This window comes from Pseudorca crassidens, chromosome 8 (genome assembly GCF_039906515.1).
Source record: "Pseudorca crassidens isolate mPseCra1 chromosome 8, mPseCra1.hap1, whole genome shotgun sequence".
NCBI classification, from domain to species: domain Eukaryota; kingdom Metazoa; phylum Chordata; class Mammalia; order Artiodactyla; family Delphinidae; genus Pseudorca; species Pseudorca crassidens.
The window spans coordinates 104113067-104131965 of NC_090303.1; the positions used below are offsets into that span (position 1 = coordinate 104113067).

The following is an 18899-nucleotide window of genomic DNA, read 5'->3' on the forward strand; positions in this document are numbered from 1 at the left end:
CCTTCTGGCTTGTAGGGTTTCTGCTGAGAGATCAGCTGTTAACCTTATGGGGATTCCCTTGTGTGTTATTTGTTGTTTTTCCCTTGCTGCTTTTAATATGCTTTCTTTGTATTTAATTTTTGACAGTTTGATTAATATGTGTCTTGGCGTATTTCTCCTTGTATTTATCCTGTATGGGACTCTCTGTGCTTCTTGGACTTGATTAACTATTTCCTTTCCCATATTAGGGAAGTTTTCAACTATAATGTCTTCAAATATTTTCTCAGTCCCTTTCTTTTTCTCTTCTTCTTCTGGAACCCCTATAATTCGAATATTGGTGCGTTTAATGTTGTCCCAGAGGTCCCTGAGACTGTCCTCAGTTCTTTTCATTCTTTTTTCTTTATTCTGCTCTGCAGTAGTTATTTTCACTATTTTATCTTCCAGGTCACTTATCCGTTCTTCTGCCTTAGTTATTCTGCTATTGATACCATCTAGAGTACTTTTAATTCCATTTATTGTGTTGTTCATCGTTGCTTGTTTCATCTTTATTTCTTCTAGGTCCTTGTTAACTGTATCTTGCATTTTGTCCATTCTATTTCCAAGATTTCGGATCATCCTTACTATCATTATTCTGAATTCTTTTTCAGGTAGACTGGCTATTTCCTCTGCATTTGTTAGGTCTGGTGCATTTTTATCTTGCTCCTTTATCTGCTGTGTGTTTTTCTGTCTTCTCATTTTGCTTATCTTACTGTGTTTGGGGTCTCCTTTTTGCAGGCTGCAGGTTCATAGTTCCCGTTTGTTTTGGTGTCTGTCCCCAGTGGCTAAGGTTGGTTCAGTGGGTTGTGTAGGCTTCCTGGTGGAGGGGACTAGTGGCTGTGTTCTGGTGGATGAGGCTGGATCTTGTCTCTCTGGTGGGCAGGTTCACGTCTGGTGGTGTGTTTTGGGGTGTCTGTGGCCTTATTATGATTTTAGGCAGCCTCTCTGCTAATGGGTGGGCTTGTGTTCCTGTTTTGCTAGTTGTTTGGCATAGGTTGTCCAGCACTGTGGCTTGCTGGTCGTTGAGTGAAGCTGGGTGCTGGTGTTAAGATGGAGATCTCTGGGAGATTTTCGCCGTTTGATATTATGTGGAGCTGGAAGGTCTCTTGTTGACCAGTGTCCTGAAGTTGGCTCTCCTACCTCAGAGGCAGAGCCCTGACTCCTGGCTGGAGCACCAAGAGCCTTTCATCCACACGGCTCAGAATAAAAGGGAGAAAAAGTAGAGGGAATTAGTAGAAGTATGAGGAAAGAAAGAAGGAAAGGAGGGAAGGAAGGAAGGAAGGAAGAAAGAAGCAAAGAAGGAAAGAAGGCAAGAAGGAAAGAAAGGAGGGAGGGAGGAAGGAAGAAAGGAAGGAGGGAAAGAAGGAAAAAAGAAAGAAAGAAGATACAGTAAAAATAAAATAAAGTATAATAAAGTTATTGCATTAAAAAATTCTTATTTAGAAAAAAAAAGGGACGGATAGAACCTTAGGACAAATGTTAGAAGCAAAGCTATACAGACAAAATCTCACTCAGAAACATACACGTGGAGCTTTAATCCACTGCCCCTGAGGCTGCTGGGAGAGATTTCCCTTTCTCTTCTTTGTTCTCACGGCTCCCGGGGCTCAGCTTTGGATTTGGCCCCGCCTCTGCATGTAGGTCGCTGGAGGGCGTCTGTTCTTCGCTCAGACAGGACGGGGTTAAAGGAGCCGCTGATTCGGGGGCTCTGGGGCACTCAGGCCGGGCGGAGGGAGGGGCACGGCGTGTGGGGCGGGGCTGCGGAGGCAGAGGCCGGCGTGACGTTGCGCCAGCCTGAGGCGCCGTGCGCTCTCCCGGGGAAGTTGTCCCTGGATCCCGGGACCCTGGCAGCGGCGGGCTGCACAGGCTCCCCGGAAGGGGGGTGTGGAGAGTGACCTGTGCTCGCACACAGGCTTCTTGGTGGCGGCAGCAGCAGCCTTAGCATCTCATGCCCGTCTCTGGGGTCCGCGCTTTTAGCCGCGGCTCGCGTCCGTCTCTGGAGCTCCTTTAAGCAGCGCTCTGAATCCCCTCTCCTCGCGCACCAGGAAACAAAGAGGCAAGAAAAAGTCTCCTGCCTCTTCGGCAGCTCCAGACTTTTCCCCGGACTCCCTCCCGGCCAACCGTGGCGCACTAACCCCCTGCAGGCTGTGTTCACGCCGCCAACCCCAGTCCTCTCCCTGCGCTCCGACCGAAGCCCGAGCCTCAGCTCGCAGCCCCGCCCGCCCCGGCCGGTGAGCAGACAAGCCTCTCGGGCTGGTGAGTGCCGGTCGGCACCGATCCTCTGTGCGGGGATCTCCCCGCTTTGCCCTCCGCACCCGTTGCTGTGCACTCCTCCGCGGCTTCGAAGCTCCCGCCTCCGCCTCCCGCAGTCTCCGCCCGCGAAGGGGCTTCCTAGTGTGTGGAAACTTTTCCTCCTTCACAGCTCCCTCCCACTGGTGCAGGTGCCGTCCCTATTCTTTTGTCTCTGTTTTTTCTTTTTTTTCTTTTGCCGTACCCAGGTACGTGGGGAGTTTCTTGACTTTTGGGAGGTCTGAGGTCTTCTGCCAGCCTTCAGTAGGTGTTCTGTAGGAGTTGTTCCACGTGTAGATGTATTTCTGGTGTATCTGTGGGGAGGAAGGTGATCTCCGCGTCTTACTCTTCCGCCATCTTCCCCCATTTTTTTTTTTTTGATATTGAGTTGTATGAGCTGTTTCTGTATTTTGGACATTAATCCCTTGTCAGTTGCATCGTTTGCAAATATTTTCTCCCAGTCAGTAGGTTGTCTTTTTGTTTACAGTTTCCTTTGCTGTGCAAAAGCTTATGTTTGATTAGGTCCCATTTGTTTGTTTTTGCTTTTATTTCTACTGCCTTGGGAGGCTGACCTAAGAAAACATTGGTACCTTTTATGTCAGAGAATGTTTTCCCTGTGTTCTCTTCTAGGAGTTTTATGGTGTCATGTCTTACGTTTAAGTCTTTAAGCCATTTTGAGTTTATTTTTGTGTATGGTGTGAGGGTGTGTTCTAACTTCATTGATTTACATGCGGCTGTCCAACGTTCCCAACTCTCTTTTTCTCATTGTAAATTCTTGCCTCCTTTGTCGAAGATTAATTGACTAGGTGTGTGGGTTTATTTCTGGGATCTCTGTTGTGTTCCATTGGTCCATATATCTGTTTTTGTGCCAAGTACCATGCGCTGTTTTGATTACTGTAGCTTTGTAGTGTTGTCTGAAGTCTGGGAGGGTTACATCTCCTGCTTTGTTCTTTTTCCTCAGGATTGCTTTGGTAATATTTTGGGTCTTTTATGGTTCCATGTAAATTTTAGGATTATTCTAGTTCTGTGAAAAATGTCATGGGTAATTTGACAGGGATTGCATTAAATCTATAGATTGGGTAGTACAGCCATTTTGACAATGTTAATTCTTCCAGTGCAAGAACATGGAATATCCTTCCATTTCTTTGAATCCTCTTCAGTTTCCTTCATTAATGTTTTATAGTTCTCAGCCCATAAGTCTTTCACCTCATTGGTCAGGTTTATTCCTAAGTATTTTTTGATGTGATTTTAAACAGGATCGTTTTTTACATTCCCTTTCTGATATTTCATTGTTAATGTAAAAAAATGCAGCCCACTTCTGTATGTTAATCTTGTATCCTGCTACCTTGCTGAACTCATTTATCAGTTCCAGTAGTTTCTGCATGGAGTCTTTAGGGTTTTCTATATGTATCATGTTATATGAATATAATGACAGTTTTACCTCTTACCTACCAATTGGATACCTTTTTATTTGTTGTCTGATTGCTGTGGTTAGGACTTCCAATACTCTTTTGAATAGCAGTGGTGAGAGCGGGCATCCTTGTCTTGTTCCAGATCTTAGCAAGAATGCTTTTAGGTTTTCACCGTTGAGTATTATGTTGGCTGTTGGTTTGTCATAAATAGCTTTTGTTATGTTGAAATGTTCCCTCTATACCCACTTTTGTAAGCATTTTTTTTTATCATGAATGGATGTTGAATTTTATCAAATGCTTTTTCTGCATCTATTGAGATGATCACGTGGTTTTTGTGTTTTGGTGATGTGGTGTATTACATTGATATTTGCATATGTTGAACCATCCTTGTGACCCCGGGATGGGTCCAGTTTGGTCATGGGTATGATCTTCTTTTATATGTTGTTGGATTCGGTTTGCTAATGTGTTGTTGAGAATTTTTGCATCTATATTCAAACATATTGGCCTGTAATTTTCTTTTTTGGTAGTGTCCTTGTCTGGTTTTGGTATTGGGGTGATGGTGGCTTCATAGAATGTCTTTGGGAGTGTTCCCTCCTCTTCAGTCTTTTGGAAGAGTTTGAGAATGATTGGTTTAAGTTTTTCTTTGTGTGCTGGGTAGAATTTGCCTGTGAAGCCATCTGGTCTTGGACTTTTGTAGAGAGTTGTTATTATTATTATTATTACAGATTCTATTTCACTTCCAGTGATAGGTCTGTTCAGATTATCTTCTTATCTGTTCAAATTATCTTGATTCAGTTTTAGTGGGCTGTGTGTTTCTAGAAACTTGTCCATTTTTTCTAAGTTGTCTAGTTTGTTGGTATATAATTATTCATAGTATTTTCTCATGGTTTCGTATGGTTTTCTGTGGTATCAGTTGCAATTTCTTCTCTTTTATTTATTGTATTTGGGTCCTCTCTCTTTTCTTGGTGAGCCTGGCCAGAGGTTTGTCCATTTTGTTTACCCTTTCAAAGAACCAGCTCTTGGTTTTATTGATTTTTTTTCTATTGCTTTTTAATCTCTACTTCCTCTCTGATCTCTATTGTTTCCTTCCTTCTGCTGACTTTAGATTTTGTCTTTTCTTTTTCTAATTCTTTTAGGTGGTAGGTTAGGTTTTTTATTTGAGATTTTTCTTGTTTCTTTTAAAAATTTTTTTAATTTTTAAAATAAATTTATTTAGTTGTTTTTGGCTGCATTGGCTCTTCATTGCTGCACGCGGGCTTTCTCTCGTTGTGGTGAGCAGGGGGCTACCCTTCATTGCAGTGCGTGGGCTTCTCATTGCGGGGGCTTCTCTTGTTGTGGAGCATGGGCTCTAGGCCCGTGGGCTTCAGTAGTTGTGGCTCGTGGGCTCTAGAACACAGGCTCAGTAGTTGTGGTGCATGGGCTTAGTTGCTCCGCGGCATGTGGGATCTTCCCGGACCAGGGCTCGAACCTGTGTCCCCTGCATTGGCAGGCAGATTCTTAACCACTGTGCCACCAGGGAAGTCTAAGATTTTTGTTGTTTCTTGAAGAGAGTCTGTATTGCTATGAACTTCCAAGAACTGCTTTTGCTGCATCCCATAGATTTTGTATGGTTGTGTTTTCATTGTCATTTGTCTCAAGGTATTTATTAATTTACTTTTTTTTTTAAAAAGGGCATATGCGGGGCTTCCCTGGTGGCGCAGTGGTTGAGAGTCCGCCTGCCGATGCAGGGGACGCGGGTTCGTGCCCCGGTCTGGGAGGATCCCGCGTGCCGCGGAGCGGCTGGGCCCGTGGGCCATGGCTGCTGGGCCTGTGCGTCCGGAGCCTGTGCTCCGCAGCGGGAGAGGCCACAGCAGTGAGAGGCCTGCATACCGCAAAAAAAAAAAAAAAAAAAGACTAAAAAGGGCATATGCATTGTTTTTTGTTTTTTTGTTTTAAAGAAGACGTTGGGGGTAGGATTTTATTAATTATTTTTGCGGTGCTGCGTCTTCATTTCTGTGCGAGGGCTTTAGCGAGCGGGGGCCGCTCTTCATCGCGGTGCACGGGCCTCTCACTATGGCGGCCTCTCTTGTTGCGGAGCACAGGCTCCAGACACGCAGGCTCAGTAGTTGTGGCTCATGGGCCTAGTTGCTCTGCGCCATGTGGAATCCCCCCAGACCAGGGCTTGAACCCGTTTCCCCTGCATTAGCAGGCAGATTCTCAACCACTGTGCCACCAGGGAAGCCCTGATTTACTTCTTGATTTCATCATTGACCCACTGGTTTTTTAGTAACATATTACTTAGTCTCCATGTAATCGTTTTTTTTTTTCTTGTTTTTCTGTGGTTGATTTCTAGTTTCATGCAACTGTGGTCAGAAAAGACGCTGAAATAATCTCTATACTCTTAATTTGTTGAGGCTTGTTTTGTGCCCTAGTATGTGGTCAGTCCTAGAGAATGTTCCACGTGCACTTGAAAAGAATGTGTATTCTGGGTTTTTTTGTTGTTGTTCTTTGTGTTTTTTTAAAATCTAATGTCCTGAAAATATCATTAGTCTAACTGTTCTATTGTATCATTTAGGATCTCTGTTGCCTTACTGATTTTCTGTCTAGAAGATCTGCCCATTGATGTGATGGGGTGTTAAATTCTCCTGCTATTATTGTATTCCTGTCAATTTCGCCCTTTGTTAGTATTTGTTTTATGTATTTGGGTGCTCCCGTATTAGGTGCATATGTTGATGAGTGTAATATCCTCTTCTTGTATTGATCCTTTTTATCATTATATAGTGTCCTTCTTTATCTTTCTTTATTGCCTTTGTTTTAAAGTCTGTTTTGTCTGATGTGAGTACGGCTACCCTTGCTTTCTTGCCATTTCATGCCATGACAAGACATCTTTTTCCAGCCCCTCACTTTCAATCTGTGTCCTTTGCCCTATAGTGGGGGTCTCTTGTAGGCAGCATATTGTAGGCTCATGTTTTTTTTTTTTTAATCCAGTCTGCCACTGTGTCTTTTGATTGGAGCATTTAGTCCATTGACATTTAAGGTAATTATTGTTATGTATTTATTGCCATTTTAAACCTTGTTTTCGAATTGATTTTGTATTTCTTCTTCTTTTCCTTTTGAGTTCGATCTTCTTTTATATTATGCTTGTATTCTCTTTGGTTTTTGTGACTCTATTATATGTTTTTGATTTGTGGCTACCCTGTTTTTCAAGTATGTTAACCCTTCCAATATCTATTTGCTTTAGACTGGTAGTCATATAGGCTCAAACACATTCTGAAAAATATATATGTACATTTTCTTACTCTCCTTCCCCACATTTTATGATTTTGATGTCCTCTTCTACATCTGCATGCCTATGCTTTTGCTGTTCATTGTGGTTGTCATTGCTTTCACAGAAATCGTATTTTTTAATTTTTTTAAAATCTGTGTACTGGCTTATTTAAGTGATTTACTTTCCAATTGTGATTTTTTCTTTCCTATAGATTCTTGCTTCTCTTCTATTTAGAGAAGACCTTTCAATATTTCCTTTAGGACAGGTTTAGTATTGCTGTGTTCTTTTAGTTTTTTTGCTTGTCTGAGAAATTCTTTCTCTCTCCTATTCTGAATGATGATCTTGCTGGGTAGAGTATCGTAAGTTGCAGATTTTTCCCTTTCAGGACTTTGTATATATCTTCCTTCTCCCTTCTGGCCTGTAATGTTTCTGTAGAGAAATCAGCTGATAGCCTTATGGGGTTCCCTTGTCATTAACTCTTTGTTTTTCTCTTGCTGCCTTCAGAGACCTTTCTTTAACTTTTGCCATTTTAATTATGTCTTGGTGTAGGTCTGTTTGGGACACTCTGTGCTTCCTGTATGTGGATATCTGTTTCGTTCTTTAGGTTTGGGAAGTTTTCAGCCATAATTTCTTCAAATACATTTTCGGTCCCCTTTTCTCTTTCTTCTCCTTCTGGGATCCCTATTCTGTGTGGATTGGCACGCTTTCTATTATCCCATAGGTCTCTTATATTGCTCTCATTTTTTTTTTCATTTGGCTTTCTGTCTGCTGTTCTGATTAGGTGATTTCCATTATTCTGTCTTCCAGATCACTTATTCGTTATTCATTATTCAATCTGCCTTTTATTGCCTTAAGCTTAGCTTTCGTCTTGGCAAATGAGTTTTCTAATTTTTTTTGGTTCCTCTTTATAGTTTCTCGTTCCTTGATAACAGTAATCTGCATCTCTATCAACAGCCCTTCTTAATTCCTTCAGTATTTTCATTATCTCCTTTTTGAATTTGGTGTCTGTTAGACTGAAGAGGTCTGTTTCATTGTTCTTTCAGGGGAATTCTCTTGACCTTTTAACTGGGAGCGATTCCTCTGCTTCTTCATTTTATTTATGCTTCTCTATGAGTTTAGGAGAAACAATCATCTACTGTGGTCTTGGAGGGCTATCTTTATGCGGGAGTGTCCCTGTGTAGCTTGCATAGGTTTAATATTTTTGGCGCTAGGGCTGTTTTGAGTACGGATGCCTGCCGCCTCTTTCCTCAGTGTGTCCTGGCCGTCATCCCCCTGAAAGGGGGTGTAACTGGTGTTGTGGTGACCAGAGCCTGGCCAGTTGTTGAGCGGGGCCTCCTCCTTGCTCTGTGGTTGTCACTGCCCTGTTGGGGGCAGGGTCTGCTCCGCAGCTGTTGGAGCAGAAGCCCCTGGATCCGTTTTCAAGCTGCAGTGTGGGGTAGGCAGGATTGGAGTGGTCCCACTGGGAGAGGAGCCACTGAGTATTGCCCTGCTGGAGCAGTCCCCACGTGCAGAGCACACTGCCTGGGGTCACCTGTCACCCATTGCGTGGGCTCCCAGAATGCACTGTTGTTGGCACTCCTCTTGGCCTCACCTCCATGGTGGGGATGCAGGCAGTTGGCCTTGGTGTCCCTCAGGTACTGTGTTCACAAAACCACCAGTGCAGGTCCACTGAAGTCAGGTACCAGGACTGCAGTAGTTACACACCTAGACCTGCTGTGGGAGCTACGGAAGCAGCCCAGACCCCGGCCCCGCCCCATGTGTGCACCCACACAGAGCCCACAGCTGCTAAGGCCGGGCCTGTCCCAGCCATGGAGGCACCCGTTGTCCACCCAGCACTGAGTTTGCAAAGCTGGCGGCAATGGCACAAGTCTGTGGATTGTACAGCTACAGGGAGAGGGCTCTGATTTCAGCCCCGCCTCGGCGTGTAGACAGCCCACTGGCTCTCGTGCGTGCTCCCAGAGCTGGTGAAGGCAGCGCCGTGTCAGCTGAGAGTGCGGAGAAAGAGGCCGCTCTGGGGGGCCCAGCCCTCCCTTTGCGCACGTTATCAATGGGTTCCAACGGCGGTGCGAGCTGACTGTGAGCACGCACGGCGCTTCGCTTCTGTGGCGGGTTGGGCTTCTTCCGCGCAGCCCATACTGCACTCCAGCCCCTTCAGGCTGTGTCCGTGCAGCCGACTCCAGTCCTCTCCCCTGGTCTGTCCTCTGAAGCCTGAGTTTCAGCCCCCAAACCCCGCACGTACCAGCAGGCGTGTGTTTCAGGCTGGGGACTGCAGGGAGGTAGCACAGACCCTCTGTGCTGGTCTCTCTCTCTTCTGCCTGCCGCACACCGGCTGCCTCGCTCTCCTCTGAGCCTCTGAAGCCCCCTTTCTGTCCCGGCTGATCTCTCCGTGAGCGAGGGTCTTCCCAGTGTGCGGGAACCTTTCCTCTTTCGCAGCTCCCTCCCAGGGGTGCAGGTCCCGTCCTGCTCCCTTTTTTCCCTTCATCCTACGGGGTTACGTGGAGATCTTCCTTGCACTTCTGGGTGTCTGAGGTTCTCTGCCAGGGCTCGGCAGGTGCTCTGTGAGAGCTGCTCCACGTGTAGATGTACTTCTGATGTATTTGTGGGAGGGGGCGAGCTCCATGTCTTTCTAGGCTTTGTCTGCACAGAGACACGATCCTGGGCTTAACCTGGATGCAGCGTGTATGTTGTTGTCTTCAGTGGCGTTCACATTTCTTCCACCCTTACTTGCAAAGTGAGACAGGATACAGACGGGTCACACTCCTCACAGGTGACCAGCTGCGCCCAGTCACCAAGCACTGGAAACGTGCCTGGCGCGAGTGAGGAGCTGCGCTGTCCATCTCAGTTTTGTGAATTTTAACTTAAAATGAACACCGGTGGGGGAGGGATAAATTGGGAGACTGGGATTGACAGACACACACTACTACATATAAAATAGATAATAAGAACCTACCGTACAGCACAGAGAACTCTGCTCAGTACTCTGTAATGACCTATATGGGAAAAGAACCTAAAAAAGAGTGGATCTATGTATAACTGATTCACTTTGCTGTACACCTGAAACTAACACGACATTGTAAATCAACTACACTCCAATAAAAATTAATTTTAAAAAGTTGGCACTAACTCAGTTACTGGAAAACACCTTACCCTTAGAATAACTTGGGTATATATATCTTTTTAAACTGTAAGTGGTATGAAATATAAAAAAAGAAAAAATAAAATATTACTTGTAAATGAAACTATTTTAGATATATTAAATAAAACTTTAGAAACTAAATCTAAAAGCTTTTTACTGTGGCTACCAGAAACTTTAAAATTACGTATGTGGTTTGCATTTCTATTAAAAAACCTTGAGCCAGACGAAAACAACAGGACTAAGTGAAAGATTTCTTTTCCTCGGAGAAATAATTTTCTAACCTAATCAGCTTCTCCAAGAAGTTGATTTACTTTATTCTTAAATGTTCACATGGAACTTCCTCTGAGCCACCAATCAGTGCTTAGCAGCTGTGCCAGCCAGTTGGCCGCAGACAGCTCCTGGGGTCTTTAAGGATTATTCTTGGCAGGTTTTGAGAAAAACACCCATTGAAAGGTTAATCAAGTCAGTCATACTTGCATGTTGGTTAAACAAACCCCGCCTCCACTGAAGACTGAACAGGTGCATATACTCTACCCAGAAGGCCCTTATTCCATCATTATCTTCACTTTTCTTCAAGGGTGTAAGAAGGAGGGCCATATTCTGAATACTCTGCGATCAAGATTTTGTTCCAACTTATGAAACTCTTCTGTACTTCTGGGATTTTACAGATTCGAAATTATTTCGTATCAGCACTCATTCCACCTGTTGTACGTGAGGAGAAAAGGTCAGTTCTACAGGTAAGTATCCCTAAGTTTGCTTAGGTACAAAAGTATGAGCTAAAATGTACACACAGTTTGAGATACGGTTTGTAGAAATGCAAGTGCGTGCCGGCATGTGGTACATCTGAACAAAACTGCTGTTCGGGTGTGTTTTAAGGAGCTCAACAGATGAATGTTTCCAGTGGACAATCAGCGTATCAATCACTCGTGTTGAGAGAGAGTGAAGGTGTACACACACGGCAGCGGCTGGGTCACTGGGAAGTTGCCACAGGTCAAGGCTTTTGAGACGGCACAGGTCAGGTTGAAGGTGTTGAGCCTCACTTTAAAATCGTGAAGTCGTGGGCGATTTCCATCCCATTGTTAGGAGTAACTCCATGTGGTTCCACCATGAGTTGGGAGAACACCTGAAGTAATGATGTCTTCAGTGTGTATAACCAACGTCAGAGCCTTGCGGGAATGCTGAGAATTCCTGGGATGGGGAGTTCACTAACTTTCTTAATACACATGCTCCACTTAAACTGTGTTTAAGAATTAAACTGTAGAGACTGTGCAATTGGTGAGTAGACTTGGGAGTAGATCACAACTCCTTCTAGGAAGACATCTCAGACATTGCTATGGAGGCAAATCCAGTGTTTCAGGAACACACCTGACGAGCCGTGATGTGAGGGCAGTGCTGAACCTCTGTGACAGTATCGTTCTTGAATATATTAATAATTGTAGTATATATTCATGTTAGTAATTACTGATAAGGTGGTAGTCTCCAGTATGCTTCTGTACCTACAGCCCCACAGGACGTGTATTAGAACCATGCCTGGAATAGAAGCGGGATATATATATATATGGGTTTTTGTGGTATTAACGATTCTGGCTGCTTGGTGCCTGCCTGTTTGTAGTAATTGCTAAATATTCTGAATATGCCTCTGCCCAGGAATTTATTCATTACCTTGACAGAAATGGCTACCTTCCAGAAATTATTTCTTCGGGAGAAAATTTACTAGAAAATATTTTGCCTGGAAATTACTTAAAATGTGATCCAGTTTAGTGCAAATCATATAAATTGTACAAAAAAATGTGTAATAACAAGGGACCACTCAAGTCTAAGTTCAAAAGTACATTTATTTAAAATGTGGGCAAGATATCAATATAAAAGAAAAGAGTGTAAGAAATAAAAAATAAGTACAAAACATTTCAAGTCTTTAACATCCATAATTTAGAGATAGCAAGGTCTTTATTTACACCATTTCATTTGCAGCTAAAGTTCCATTAACAGTGTTGTGAAAACATTTAAAAACCCGGCAAATGAAAACCTAACGTGGGCTCTTAAAGTCATATAATACAAAACATAATTTATGTTTCCTCAGAATAAAATTGCACATCTTAATAAGATGCAGTATATTTAATATATTTGTCTTCCTGCTTTAAAATGCTTGTCCCCGAAGAAAGCAGCTGGAAAACAAGGGCGTCTCCAGGGCGCAGGGGCCACTCCATCCGGCAGCTGACACAGCCAGACCCGTGCGCCGGGCTCCAGTCACCAGCGCAGGTGCGTCAGTTAAATTTATATGTAAGCTTGTTGAGGAAATCAACTGCCAAACAAACACGATGCAAACTAGTGACAGCATCCAACACAGGCCGCACGCCGAGGTGGTGCGCTTCGGGCGCCCGAGCCCTCGCCAACCCCTGCGACTGCACCATCCACCCGGGGCTCCAACCGTCCTGGGGCAGAATGACGCAGGCTCCTTGCAGGCTACAGACGCAAGAAAGGGGGCCCTGAGATGACACCCACCAATCACCCAAAGGTAGGAAAAAAAACCCGGAGAGTAAGAGCACATATTGTATAGAAACAAAATCTCCCAAAATGTAAGGGGTCTTTTATCATTTTTATCGCCAACTCTGGAGATACGGAACACACACAGCTCAGATATTAGTGCTGAGAGGGTTTCTGCACACACATCTTTCAAAAGGATATGATTCATAGTCCAGTGTTTGTGTGAGCACGCCAGTTAGAACAAACTCTGCGTTATGAACATCTGAAAGGAACGAAAACAAGAGCCGTTAAATGAATGCACTGCCGTGCGTGCACCTACACACGCTTAATACAGAGCAGGAGGAAAGGAATAAACCATACCTATTCCTCTGGCAAAATATTCTCGACACAAGTGAAGGTCATTTTCACAGGATATTAAAATTATTTCTGACAAACTCTAATGAAAAGAAAATTATTGGTTACTAAACAATGGGTCTTGTACACGACAATGATGAATTCAATAGCGTATTTTGCTTCTGTCCACCTTATTTTGCGTATGTTCCATGAGCTTCCGGAAAGACGGTTGTTTAGACAGTACTTTCCCTCCTGCACATTCCACAATCGCTTTCATAGTTGAAAGACTTGGGCAGATTCCAGGAGTGATGTAAAAATATTTCGCCTAAAAATAAAATGAAAATATGTATATTATGTTTTTTAAATGGAATTTTTAGTGTACATAATTTCTCACTCTACCCTGAGATTTTTGACAAAATGTCTAATTTCAGGGGGATACACGTACTAGCCCCGGCTAGTCCCCAGTCTGAAGTGGGCCTGGGGGAATCCAGGTGTGTCAATTCGGAAGTAACTTCAGCACTTTCCTATGTTAGGTATGACCTATACTTATTAACAGCAACTAGAACTTATATTCCTAAAAGACATGAAGTACTCTGCGAAAAGCAATAAGAACAAGAATAGGAACACTCTTCTCAATTTCTATAAACTGTAAGCTCAATAGGAAATGGTTTTGCTGGTTAAGTTTTTCTAAGTGTACCAAAAATACTATTTTGTTTTAAATTCGAATATTTAGAAAAATCAGACTATCTTAGGTAGAATACTCTTAACTCAGTATTGCAAATCATTTCTGATTCCTAAATTGGCTCCTGAAGGGTAAAAAAATGATTAGCTTTATTAATTTACTGAGCCACTGTTTGACAAAGACAATTTTCCAGAGTGTTCTATCTTATCTAACAAATATTTAAATATTCTAGTCTAGAATTATTAGGCACAGATTCAATTAATATGTTCCCAAGGATGTTCTCCATTCTCTAGCTGAGTATATATACATTTAATGAGAATAGTAGTAAGTAATGTAAGTTGTTAAAAGCAAAAAAATCAATTTAAATGTCTCCTACCTATTCATACACGTAACTCTTTACAGAACCGGGTATCTGTAATGCATCTCTCTAATCTGTTTAACTGTGTGTGGATTCTCTTAGCTATGGGAAACAGCAGGACTCTGCAGGTGCCGGACCCCCAGAAGCACCCTGCCCGAGGAGGGCCGCCCATGTGGTGGGGACGGTAGGTGGAGGGGGGGCGGCTCCAGGGAGGCCCCTGCTGTCGCCCTCAGCTGTAGCGGCTGTCGCGTCCAGGGGCCTTATCTGACTTCCCTCCCAAGCGTACCTTAAAGAGCGGAGACACGCGTGCCCTCCTCAGGGACTCCTCCAGACTGAAGGAGAAAAGCACCTCGGCCTCGGCGTCTCGGAGAACGTAGCTCTGCTCATCTGGAAAAGAGAACAGCACACCGTCCACCAGTGCACACCGTCCACCGGTGCACGGCGCCCGGGGTGCACCGTGCCATCTGCTCCAGGCTGCCCCTGGTCAGGTGCGTGTGATCCACGGCTCACATTTACCTGTGAACAAAAGCCTCACCTGTTATACTTGTCAGTTACTTTTCTCCTGAAAACAGCCAGGCCGAAGACACTGTCCCTCCTTGGTCAGTGTTTCTTAGTGGAAAAAACTGCACAGAGAGCTCTGTCCCCTCCACACCCCTCAGCTGTAATCTCACCGTCCCAGGGCGCCCACAGGCCCAGGGGAAGAGCTCCAGTCCCGGAGGGAGAGCCACGAACTGTCGTCGTGTGTGTGTGTAGGGACCACAGTGACTCCAGAGCCATTAGACTCAATTAGCTGAGATTTACCATAAACACGTTCCTTTTTATATCTATGAACATGTACAGCAATTTATAAAGAATAGTTTTACCAAATTTTGAAGATTTAAGAATTTTTAAGAAATATCTAATTTGTCAAAAGGTAAAGATCACAAAATATTTTAATCTTCTTATGAAATACATCTCGTTCAGAAAATCATTTCTTCTTCATTTCATCATAATAACTGTGTAACACAGCCCAAAGCAGGGAGAGTCTAGGGTCAGTCAGATGACACACGTTGTAGGCCATATACTTTTGAGACATGCCCTTCTGTTTTTGAAACAATGCCTTAAAAATGTAAAAACCATTCTGAGCTCAAGGACCACTGGGCAAGAGCAATCATGTCACTAAAGAAACGCTGAAATTTAACAACTGCTAGAATGGATCAGCCGTCAGCAGATAAGGCACTAGACTGGTTTAGGTGGAAGACGGTAAGAATTTCTAAAAAAATGATGAATTAAAAAATGCACAAAAATGCACTGTCATGCATGAAGTGATATATTCGTTTTGTTTTAAATATTTATTTATTAGGGTGTGCCAGGTCTTAGTTGCAGCATGCGGGATCTTTTTTTTTTTTTTGTAGGGATCGCGCCTGGGCCCCCTGCATTGGGAGCACGGAGTCTTAACCACTGGACCACCAGGGAAGTCCCTGAAGTGCTACATTTGAAATGTAAGTGTCCACGGCAGAATCAAGGTTGCTATGCCTTCTGGAGAGCTATGAGGGAGCCAAGAAGTAGTTAATATTTATGATAAGAGACGATTTGACACTGAAGTAGCTAAAACAATCCTGTCCCAGAGGAGATGCTGACATTTTGGTTTTCTAAAAGCAGCAGCAGAGTTACATTAACTTGCTAAGAATCCGGAGAAACAGTCAACCTGAAAATTAAACTTTTCACAGCAGCACAGAGGACATGCGTCTTCCAGAAAGAGATTATATAGTTTGAGACACCAATTTTATAAATTAAATACAGAATTCCAAAATTATCCCCTACCACTTCTTGAACAATCCAAGTTTAAAGCTGTCAGGCCCGAGGGCGTCAGAGCCCAGTGAGAGGGGCTGCACTGCAGGGGCAGTGGTGGTCCACGTGCTACTGACCACACACAGTGCAGCTTAGCAAGTAAGTTACCAGGACACTGGAAGCCGGGCTTCTCACTGTTGTTGGAGAAAGGATTACAGACAAAGGGAGGGAGGAAATGAGGACGAACTGCGTGGTAGACTGGCATCGGACAGACAGACACAGGAAGTGGGAAGAGGGTTCAGGAGCAGCACCCCAGGGCCACGAGCGCCGTCCGTCCGCTCCCAGGTTTACACTGAAAGGACTCGGGGATCCTTGGGAAAACGCTGGTGTGGAACCAGGGCAGAGAAGCATTAAGATGAGCCCAGAACATTCTTGTTTTGCCAAAAGCTACCACGTGGTCAACCGGACAGGAGAGGTGGACAGGACACAGAAGCCAGCCTGAGTGGCAATCCCTGGTCAGAGTGGGGACGATGTGAGGGTCGGTGACAACAAGACGGTAACAAGGAGACAGAAAGGAGCCCGTGTGGGGAAATAAGGGAATAAATCAGAAGTCTGACAGGAACAGCAGTATCTGCAAAGTTTCAAAGTGCTTCCCATAAATGACTCGTCAAGAAGCCTGGCCGGCTTGCACCTGCGTCAAAGGACCTGCACTGTGCAGCCCCTGGCAGGATGCGAGGTGGAGGAGACCGCAGCCATGTGATGGTCCTGCCACAGACGCCACCTGCCCACCCCCCTCGGGAGGAGACAGTACACACACCAGACGGAGGGCATTCTGTACAGTGACAGACCTAACTGACCAGACATCTTCAAGTGACAGGAACAGACAGGCCCTTCCCAGACTCAAGGAGACTACACGCAACGTGTGATTCAGAACTAGGTCCTTCTGCTCTAGGGGCGATGCTGAGACAACGGGCGGATGTGAATGGGGACGAGGCAGCAGCGATGGATCGATGTTGATTTCCTGACTGTGGCCGTGTTGCGCCATCCACGAGAACGTCCTTGTCTGTCTGTAGGAAACACACTGAGGTGCTGGGGATAACAGAGCATTATTTGGGCAACGGACTCTAATGGATCAGGAAAAAGAAGCTATGTCTGTACTATATAGGCAACTGGGTGACTGATCGTTTCAAAAAAATTTAATTCAAAAGCCAAATGGGTTTTAAAAATATCCATAAAACGTTAAAAGATGGAAAAAAGTAAGGAATGCAAAATTTCAGATACTGCCAGAACTAATAACCTAGGGTTAGTATTCTTCTTGAGAAATTTCAGGAACAACCTCAAAATGTAAACTTTTGGCAAAACAAAATGTCTCAAGTCTGTATTAAAAGTAAATGACTAGGGGCTTCCCTGGTGGCACAGTGGTTGAGAGTCTGCCTGCCAATGCAGGGGACACGGGTTCGTGCCCCGGTCGGGGAAGATCCCACGTGCCCCGGAGCCTGTGCTCCGCGACGGGAGAGGCCCGCGTACCGCAAAAAAAAAACAACAAAAAAGTAAATGACTAGTGGATATCATACGACAACACAAAAGACACAGCACAGCCAACTCAAGAAGAGCAAAGCTGGAAGACTGAGGACCAGACTTCCAGACGCACTGTAAAGCTCTGGGTGAAAGGGCAGATGGATGGACACAACAAGAGCTCAGTGCAGACCCCCACTCTGCCTACGAGCACAGGCAGCAAGGGGACAAGTGGACGTCCACACACACACACTGAATCTAGACACAGACCTTACACCTTCACAAAAAGTAACTGAAAGCAAATCACAGATCTAAATGTGCAACACAAAACTAAAACTCCTAGAAAGGTAACAAGAGAAAACCAAGATGGCTTTGGGCACAGCAATGACTAGACACAAAGCGTGATCCACGGAAGACATAACTGACGACCTGGACTTCATTAACGTCGACCACTTCCACTCTGTCAAAGACAATGAGAAGACAGGCCACAGACTGGGAGAAAATATTCGCGAAAGATGCATCTGATAATGACTGACTGTTCGTTACCCAAAATATACAAAGAACTCTCAAAACTCAACAATAAGGGAACCCAGTTAGTTAGAAAATGGACAAAAGATCTGAACAGATGCATGACCACAGAAGATATACAGATAGCAAATAAACACATGAGAAGACGCTTAACATGGTATGTCATCAGGGAAATGCAAATTAAAACAAAAATGAGGTACCACCACGCAACTCTTAAAACGGTCAGAAAAACTGACAACACCGAATGCTGGCGAGGATGTGGGGCAACAGGAAGTCTGCTGATGGAACGCAAACTGGTACCAGCGCTTTGGGAGACGGTTTGATGGTTTCTTACAAAACTAAACCTACTCTCATATGATTCATTGCTTGGTATTTAGCCAAACGAGTTGAAAACTTACATCCACACAAAAGCTGCACACAGAACACAGCTTTACTTGTAATTGCCAAAACCTGGAAGCAACCAAGATGCCCTTCAGTAGGTGAGAGGATAAATAAACAGGTCCGTCCAGACGGTGGGACAGTCTTGGTGCTAAAAAGAAATGAGCTAAGAAGACACAGAGGAAACATAAATGCATGTGACTAAGAAGCCAACATGAAAAGGCTGCATCCTGTGCAATTCCAACTATATGATAATCTGGAAAAGTTAAGAAATCCTGAAATATGAGGGATCAAATATGAAGTGTGTTTGACTATTCAATATTGAATATTAAATGTTTATAATAAGACCAGAACCACCTTATAAACCCTCAGAAGTCAACACAGCAAACATTAATAAGGCCATAAAGAAATGAAAGCTAAAACTGCCCATCAAATATGAACTGTTATAACTTTCATAAACAGATAAAAAATGTTTTCGCAGACTGGTAAGCTTGATAAATTAAGCAGCTCAAATTTCAGCTAAAGAACAGACTCCCTCATTCTGAACTTTATGGCTCATACAATTGAGAGCTTATCTACGTTTATGGTATTGTTTCTACGTTTTTCTTCTTCTGCCTGCATTGTTATTTATATTTCACTAGTATCTTTTACGAAAAAAATTTCTAAAATCTCAACTGAAAATTTCTAAACACTACATAATATAGTTGAACCTAGTTATTTGTGGATTTCGTATTTGTGAATATGCCCACTCGGTA

At 44.0% G+C, this 18899-nt stretch overlaps 1 protein-coding gene and 1 long non-coding RNA gene across 17 annotated transcripts in view; one reads left to right on the forward strand and one right to left on the reverse strand.

Annotated features, from left to right (window-relative positions):
• Positions 1–18899, forward strand: part of LOC137229503 (uncharacterized) — a 46558-nt gene that overhangs the window by 20663 nt on the left and 6996 nt on the right. For 6 of the 12 annotated variants that reach the window (XR_010945717.1, XR_010945720.1, XR_010945719.1 and 3 more), the window contains 7 exons: positions 10674–10833; positions 12255–12355; positions 12444–12611; positions 13345–13446; positions 14056–14137; positions 14235–14441; positions 15348–15434. This is a non-coding gene — a long non-coding RNA (uncharacterized lncRNA). Of the gene's footprint in view, positions 1–10673; positions 10834–12254; positions 12356–12443; positions 12612–13344; positions 13447–14055; positions 14138–14208; positions 14442–15347; positions 15435–18899 lie in introns of all 12 variants that reach the window. The other 6 variants (XR_010945725.1, XR_010945721.1, XR_010945724.1 and 3 more) reach the window with 6 other exon arrangements.
• PAXIP1 (PAX interacting protein 1) overlaps positions 11914–18899 on the reverse strand; it is a 48020-nt gene continuing 41034 nt past the window's right edge. For 4 of the 5 annotated variants that reach the window (XM_067747551.1, XM_067747554.1, XM_067747556.1 and 1 more), the window contains 4 exons: positions 14240–14340; positions 13104–13238; positions 12941–13016; positions 11914–12842 (listed from right to left, as the gene is read on the reverse strand). In XM_067747551.1, the coding sequence (XP_067603652.1) occupies positions 12730–12842; positions 12941–13016; positions 13104–13238; positions 14240–14340 (425 nt within the window). In that variant the 3' untranslated portion in view covers positions 11914–12729. The remainder of the gene's footprint in view (positions 12843–12940; positions 13017–13103; positions 13239–14239; positions 14341–18899) is intronic. The other variant, XM_067747552.1, reaches the window with a different exon arrangement.